We start from the raw sequence: 7,735 nt of genomic DNA, 5'->3' as shown, positions 1-7,735 counted from the left end.
GGAGGATGAAGATATGGAGTGAATGAAGAGGAAGAGGGGTGCTTGTATTTATAGTTGAAATCCTGCCGACAGACCGAGGAAATTCTGACGGAATTCCGACGCCAACGGCTAGTTCGTCGGAATTTCCTCGGAATTTTTAAAATCTCCCAACGGCTCTCTAACGGCTATAATATATCCTCGGAATTCATCGGTTTTTTCCGAGGAATACATTTTTCCTCGGTATTCCATAAGAATATTCCGACGAAGTGATATTTCCTCGGAACTCCGTCGGTATATTCCGAGGAAACCAAATTTTGTGTTTCCTCGGAATATCCTCGGAAATTCCTTGGGATATTCCGAGGATTTCATTTTCTGTCGGAATGTCCGTCAGAATACCGATGTTTTCTTGTAGTGGATTTTTTTTTTTTTTTGTAACACCACTTAATTTCATTCATTCAACATTGTTCTGATACAATACAAGAGGGAATATTACATCCTCTTTGCAAGAAAGCATAAAGTACATAGATAGATAAAACTAAATCAGATAAATCTTCCGAAGAAGGTGACATCGAATTCAAAACAAAGCTTGAATGCGTCAAAAAAGCCTTTCCGACAAAGTGAGACAGCTGGAGAATAGTCACACAAGGCGACGTTGAGAGACAGCCCTCACCAACGAGAGCAATCAAATTATTCTCGATTGCATCTTCAGGTCCCGTACAGACTGCTCCACAAGATAACAAACCGGTGAGTAAACTGAAGCAAAGCCTCGGCAATAGACCCGAGAAAACATCTCCTTTCATAGAGAGGAGGCATGGTTACAAAGTACTCTTCTCGGTAGAGGAAGAGGTTGAAACCGTAAGCAAACACGGTGTATCCACCGAAACAATCTTCATAAAAGAGAGGTATAACAATAATCGCATAACAAAGACCCTAATGAATCCATCAGAAATCTTGAAGCTCTTCACACAAACCCACACATCATGAGTCAATCGCAGAGTCACTTTTACAGTTCTTATACCACAAGACTGAAAGGGCCAGGTCCATAAACTTAGTACCCGCGGGTTGGAGACAACCATTCGCTTTACCGGAGACGGGGAGTACCTGGGAGATACGCCGAAAGTGGAGATGGGTGGTGAGGAGACGGGAACGTCGAACGGTGCGGAGCAAGTGGTTGAAACCCAACAGATCTTCTCGGAAACCCAGAGGAGACTGCCAAACCGGTATACTTTCGAGATGAATAAAGTGGTAGCAGACCGGGGAGCACTCAAACTTAACAGACATAGAGATTCCAGCCCCGAAAGCCTGGTAAACGGTGGAATCCCAACCACACAGGACTTCAAAATGCCGGAAACTATGGACGAGGGAAGAGATTGCGACGGTCGAAGGAGTGGCATCCGGTGACGGTCTTCAGAGCAGGAGTAGCGGGAAGATGAAGCGTGAGTAACTGGGATGGCGGAGGCGGCAGTAGATCTAGTCGGCGAAGCCGATGGTAGATCTAGCCAGGAAGACATGGATCTAGGGATTTGCGGTGTAGCTACTACGCACGTTGAATATTTCACCGTCATTGGTCCAGAATAGCAAATGTGGTGCGAAAGTGAGTCACTGTGGTTGATGTTGACAGGAACGGCGGAGCGGTGGGGAGTCCCCCAGAGAGTCACGGGTCTGGTGACACAGACACCGAAACGGGAATACATATCTCTTCTTCTCACGGCAAGAGACAGTCTCGGTTGAGATTTGTCGCAGAGATCCCGACGCGGCCGGAGGCCTCACCGGCGTCGAAATAGTTGATGGCCGATGGCTCCTCGATATTTGGACCAGAGAGAGTATTAGGGCGAACTCCGATACTTGACTAGTATTCTGTTGTTTTGTTTTCTTGTAGTGGATAGTCCATAAAAAATTAAGGTTTGTGTGTTGGGTAATTCTATTTATAGTATTGTATATCTGGTTTTTTTTAAAAACATCTATATGTGGTTTATACATAACTCTAGTGAATTTATATGGTTTTGGGTTTGTATGAAATGATATTTTTATGATCAGTTATGGTTTAGGGTGTGTATGACTTGGTTTGATTTCTAATCTCACGTTTACATTTTAGACGTATGTCATATTTCTTTTTTGATTAGCATTGGACCAAACACAAAAACATGTCTAAAGATATTACAAAATTACGGGTCCATTCGTGTATGTATGTTTTTATATAAACTCATTCGTATAATATATGTAGATTTAGAAAGTTAATTATAAAATATTAAATTAATACATAGCAATTGCTATGAATGTGTCCAAACAACTTTTCTTTTTTTTACTACTATCCATGTTTCCAAACATATCTAAATGGTACTTCTACTTTACTAAGATAGATAAAATAACAATATTTTTTGTAACAAAATAAAACTTTAATAAGATAACAAATATTATGCTGACAAAAAAAAAACAATATTATGTAAATTAAGAAGAAAAATATCCAACTACTAGTAAAAATGTATACTATTTTACTTGCACTCCAGGCTCTAGCTACATCGATCTTCACAAATTAAAACTTTAAGCGTTGTTGCATATAACTATTACTTTCATTTGGCTCCCTCCCTCCGAGGATTACATGTTAGCTATATTAAACTTTTAGTCCAGCTATATGATTAGACATGACATCAATAAAATGGGATAAAATTGAGCAGGTGGTACAAGGCATGGGAGTTATTCATATTGGTCTGGGCAATATACTCGTCTTTGTTCACTCCCATGGAGTTTGGTTTCTTCCGCGGTCTACCCGAAAACCTCTTCGTACTTGACATTGTTGGTCAGATTGCATTTTTGGTAGATATTGTTCTACAGTTTTTCGTCGCCTTCCAAGATAAACATACCTACCGGACTGACGACAAACCAACACATATTGCTCACCGGTTAGCTATACATATATGGACATTTACGAACATTTCTCCTTTTGTGCTTTATATATTGAGGAAACTTGTCATTTCGCAAACTGTTTCTTAGGTACTTGAAATCGCATTTTTTCTTGGATTTGGTCAGTTGCTTCCCATGGGATCTTATCTATAAGGTATACTAGCTTTTGTTTTCTAGCTTAGCCTTAGACAAATCTAAAATAAAAGTATATATTGGTTCGGTTTTGTCTCAGTAATGAAATTGACATTACCGTGAAACTGATTCTACTGGTTTGGTTTAGTTTGGTACGGTTTTATTCTTGTTTTTTGTTTGGTTACCCGATTTATATTTATCAGATTTTTTTTTGTTTGGTTTGGTATGGTTTGGTTCAGTTTGAATTTACAGTATTGTACTTTGTTTGGTTTGGTTTGGTTCAGTTTGAATTTTAGGTAAATTAATTATTTTAAAGTGTAAACGAAATACTTATCTAACTAGATATTTTAAAATTATAGGGAATTCATATAAATTACGGTTTATTCAGTTACATTACACAAAAATCACTTCATCAGTTTGATTTTTGTTTTAAAACAATAGCCAAATATTGGTTTAAATATTCCAGTTCAGATTCGGTTAGGTTTGAGGTGTTCTTATAATCTTATTGCAGGCTTCAGGGAAACACGAGGTGGTGAGGTACATATTGTGGATAAGGCTGTTTCGTGTGCGCAAAGTGATAGAGTTCTTCCAAAGGCTTGAGAAAGACACGAGAATCAACTATCTATTCACCAGAATCTTGAAGCTCATTTTCGTGGAGGTTTACTGTACGCACACTGCTGCATGCATCTTCTATTACTTGGCCACCACTCTTCCTGCTGAGAACGAAGGTTACACTTGGATAGGTAGCCTGAAGTTAGGAGACTATAGCTACGAGAATTTCCGAAAGATCGACATTTGGAAACGTTACACCACATCTCTCTACTTCGCCATTGTCACTATGGCTACTGTCGGTAAAACAAAAGTCGAAACATCGATTATTATGACCATTTGATTAGCTATGACAAAGACACTGATGGGTTTTCTTTGATTTTGCGCCAGGTTATGGAGACATACACGCGGTTAATCTAAGGGAAATGATATTCGTAATGATATATGTTTCGTTTGATATGGTTCTGGGTGCGTACCTTATTGGTAACATCACTGCCTTGATTGTAAAAGGATCAAACACAGAGAGATTTAGAGATAAAATGAATGATCTGGCAAGTTTCATGAACCGAAAAAAACTACGGGGAGACATTCGTAGCCAGATAACTCATCACGTTAGATCGCAATACGACAGTAAATTCACGAACACTGTCATGCTTCAAGACATCCCAGCCTCTATCCGCGCCAAGGTACCCTAATAACTGATTATTTTCTTATCAGCAAAAAGTTGTTTTTATTAGTTACAATGATAATATTTTCTATATCTTTGTAGATTGCGCAGTTATTATGCACGCCTTACATTGAGAAAATCCCTCTGTTCAAGGGCTGCTCATCAGAGTTTATTAACCAGATAGTTGTAAGGCTCCATGAAGAGTATTTTTTTCCAGGAGAAATAATCACAGAGCAAGGAAACGTCGTTGATCATTTGTATTTCGTCTGTGAAGGCTCACTGGTACGTAACATTATCACTGTGTATCATGTCTTCTTTGCCTCTCTTCTCATATGTGTGCGTACATTTTCGTAGGAGGCTCTTGAAACAAAAACAGATGGAACAGAAGACCTTGTGGAGTTGCTTGAGCCTCACACTTCTTTTGGTGATATATCCATCATTTGCAACATCTCTCAACCTTTCACTATTAGAGTTCGTTCATTATGCCATCTTTTACGCCTCGATAAACAGTCTTTCTCCAACATCCTCGAGATTTATTTTCATGATGGACGCAAAATCCTAAACAATCTTATGGAGGTACACTCTTTTATTTGTTGTTGCTCTGTTAAGGTTTAAAATCATATGCAACTAAGACGAGGGTTTTTGGCAGGGTAAGGAATCAAATGAGAGGATAAAGAAGCTCGAATCTGACGTTATGATTCACATTGGGAAACAAGAAGCAGAACTTGCATTGAAGGTAAACAGTGCAGCTTTCAAAGGAGATATCTACCAGCTTAAAAGCTTAGTCCGCTCTGGCGCCGATCCTAACAAAACAGATTACGACGGAAGAGCACCGCTTGTATGTTTCAGTCTTTTTTTTATGGCATGAAAATTATTTCTTTAAGCCTGTAAAATGTCTTCTTGAAATGCAGCATCTTGCAGCGTCTAGGGGATACGAAGACATTACATTGTTTCTTATTCAAGAAGGCGTCGATATAAATCAAAAAGGTAATACTGAAATCGATAAAAGCGAAAATACTACAATGCTATATGTTTATGCTCCGGTCACACTCTTTTGCGCAGATAAATTTGGGAATACACCATTGTTAGAGGCTGTAAAAGCAGGGCAAGACAGAGTGATCGATTTGCTTGTCAAAGAAGGAGCTTCCTTTGATTTAGAAGATGCTGGAAATTTTCTCTGCACGGTAGTTGTGAAAGGCGACTCTGATTTTCTGAAGAGATTGCTCTCAAGCGGTATGGACCCAAACACCGAAGATTATGATCATAGAACACCGCTTCATGTCGCTGCTTCAGAAGGCTTATTCTTGATGGCTAAGATGCTTGTTGAAGCTGGAGCTAGCGTTGTCGCTAAAGACCGGTAAAAGACCAAACACAAATGAATTTCTTATAACTAAACTCTCAATAACTTGTCACAAATCTTTATCATTCAAGGTGGGGAAACTCTCCGCTTGATGAAGCTCGAATGTGTGGAAACAAGAAATTGATTAAGTTACTTGAAGACGCGAATACAGCTCAGCCTTATATACGCCCGTCAAGCTTTCATGAACCACAAGGTAGTCCAACACTTTCCTTCAGACAATACCACAAAACAAAACGGATCTTGTAATCGCTGAATTTGATTTGTGTTTAAAACAGATGAGAAATTTGAGAGACGGAAATGCACAGTGTTTCCATTCCACCCACATGAGGAGCCTAGTAGAAAGCATGGAGTTATGGTTTGGCTTCCGCGTGACCTCCAGAAACTTGTGGAAACAGCTGCGCAAGAGCTCGGGATATCTAATGAAGTCCCCTTTGTAATATTGTCAGAGGAAGGAGGTCGAATCACAGACATTGATATGATCAGTGATGGACAGAAACTGTATTTGATCAGTGATAGTACTGATCAATCAGCCTGATCGAATCAACTCCATATTATTGATTCTTTCCATCATTCCCATACAAAGCCATTTGAGGTTATATTGTTCTTATAGAGCATTAAAGGATATATTGCATATTATAGAGCACTTTGTCTTCTGTTCCTAACACATAATTGGTCATTTTATTCATTTCCCCTGTGTATCCTAAAACATCAAAGTGGCTTCTTGAGATACTTAAAAGTCCATTATAAGAGGATGAACTTTTAACTCTTATCAGTTTCATCCGTCAGCTTTCTCATTCGTTTCTTCTCCATACTCAACTTGTAATACCAACAACACCTTCTGAAACGCTCCCATAGATACCATCACACATATTATAGGAAGAATAACAAGAGCTTGAAGGGCAAGGATGTAGAAGAGTGATGAAGAAGTATGGAGTTGGACCAGAGGGTTTTCAGTTAGACACATAATTGACTTGTCCTGTACAAAGAGTCGAGTACATTTCTATTTGGGGCTTTTATGCTTTGTTTGTTATAGTGAGTGACAACAAGAGTCTCTCTTAACGATCGAGATGGGATCGATGATTCATTTTGCTATCGCTATGAGACAGTGATTCGAATTGTACTTACAAAGCTTATTCCATACAATTCCACTGTTAGTTTCAGAGAACGAGTATCAAGACTTTATCATTGTTGTGGTGAAAAGTTCTGATTCTGATGTCAACGAGTGATTTGCCTGTGCAATCGAGCTTCCTGGCGGAGTCTGATGAGGGATATTCGAAGCTGAAAGGTGAAGTATCATTTCTGATGCGAGATTTCGTACGGTTTAATAAGGAGCACGCTGATGTAGTTCAAATTACCTTAGGGCAACTCTCTCAAATAATATATTGATAGCATCACCTAGGGATCGAATCAACAAGGAGCGTAGACTGTAAGATTAAGTTAAGTATACTATATTAAAAGTAGGAAATGAATCCATTGTGAGATATATGGGAAATCAGACTTAAGTATTTTAAACAGACAATCAGAACTATAATTTATAAATGCTAAGGGTTTAATACGAACTGTCTTAGAACTCGAGTTCAATAAGTAAGATATCCAGATCTCGATGCGAGTATAATCTGATGTCTAAATCTTAAAATTCCAACCATTGTATGCAAATCCAATTGTCCAGAAAAGCTTAGGATCCAACTCACCATATACCGTCTGACATATCCCTCTACTAACCTCATTTCTGAAATAACAAAGTGTAAGCTTTACTTTGTGAATATCAATCAAAAGATATATGAACTCTTACCCCAATAGGTTTCTGAACATACATGCAGTCTTCTTTAATTCATTTCATCTCTCTCTTCTCACTCCACTCAGTCTATGTCTCCCTTCAAAGAAGGATATCATTTTATTTTTTAATTGACTGAGATTTTTGAACTGATTTCCATGAATCATGTACTTGTGTACTAATGTACCATGGATTTTACCAGTTTTTACTTTTTAGCCATGATATATGAGTGTTTTAATATTTATATATTATGTTTTGGACAGGTTCAGGTATGTTTTGGAATAAAGTGGTAATTTTGGAGCATTTTGAAGATAAAGATATGAGAAATTCGTAGCTGCTCATGGGACTAGCTCGAGTTGACATTCAGAGTCAA

General features: G+C 38.4%; 1 protein-coding gene across 1 annotated transcript in view; it reads left to right on the top strand.

The window, feature by feature from the left end:
- Window positions 1-6,357, top strand: part of LOC106306750 (potassium channel GORK) — a 13,350-nt gene extending 6,993 nt beyond the window's left edge. The window contains exons 2-12 of the mRNA XM_013743481.1: window positions 2,655-2,879; window positions 2,971-3,034; window positions 3,524-3,863; window positions 3,952-4,247; window positions 4,331-4,510; window positions 4,583-4,804; window positions 4,878-5,066; window positions 5,140-5,215; window positions 5,291-5,585; window positions 5,660-5,781; window positions 5,864-6,357. Of these exons, the coding sequence (XP_013598935.1) occupies window positions 2,655-2,879; window positions 2,971-3,034; window positions 3,524-3,863; window positions 3,952-4,247; window positions 4,331-4,510; window positions 4,583-4,804; window positions 4,878-5,066; window positions 5,140-5,215; window positions 5,291-5,585; window positions 5,660-5,781; window positions 5,864-6,123 (2,269 nt within the window). The 3' untranslated portion in view covers window positions 6,124-6,357. The remainder of the gene's footprint in view (window positions 1-2,654; window positions 2,880-2,970; window positions 3,035-3,523; window positions 3,864-3,951; window positions 4,248-4,330; window positions 4,511-4,582; window positions 4,805-4,877; window positions 5,067-5,139; window positions 5,216-5,290; window positions 5,586-5,659; window positions 5,782-5,863) is intronic.
- The last annotated feature ends 1,378 nt before the right edge of the window (window positions 6,358-7,735 follow it).

Source organism: Brassica oleracea, chromosome C7, assembly GCF_000695525.1.
Source record: "Brassica oleracea var. oleracea cultivar TO1000 chromosome C7, BOL, whole genome shotgun sequence".
NCBI lineage: Eukaryota > Viridiplantae > Streptophyta > Magnoliopsida > Brassicales > Brassicaceae > Brassica > Brassica oleracea.
The sequence above is the reverse complement of the archived record's forward strand: the minus strand, read 5'-3'. Positions and strand labels throughout refer to the sequence as shown.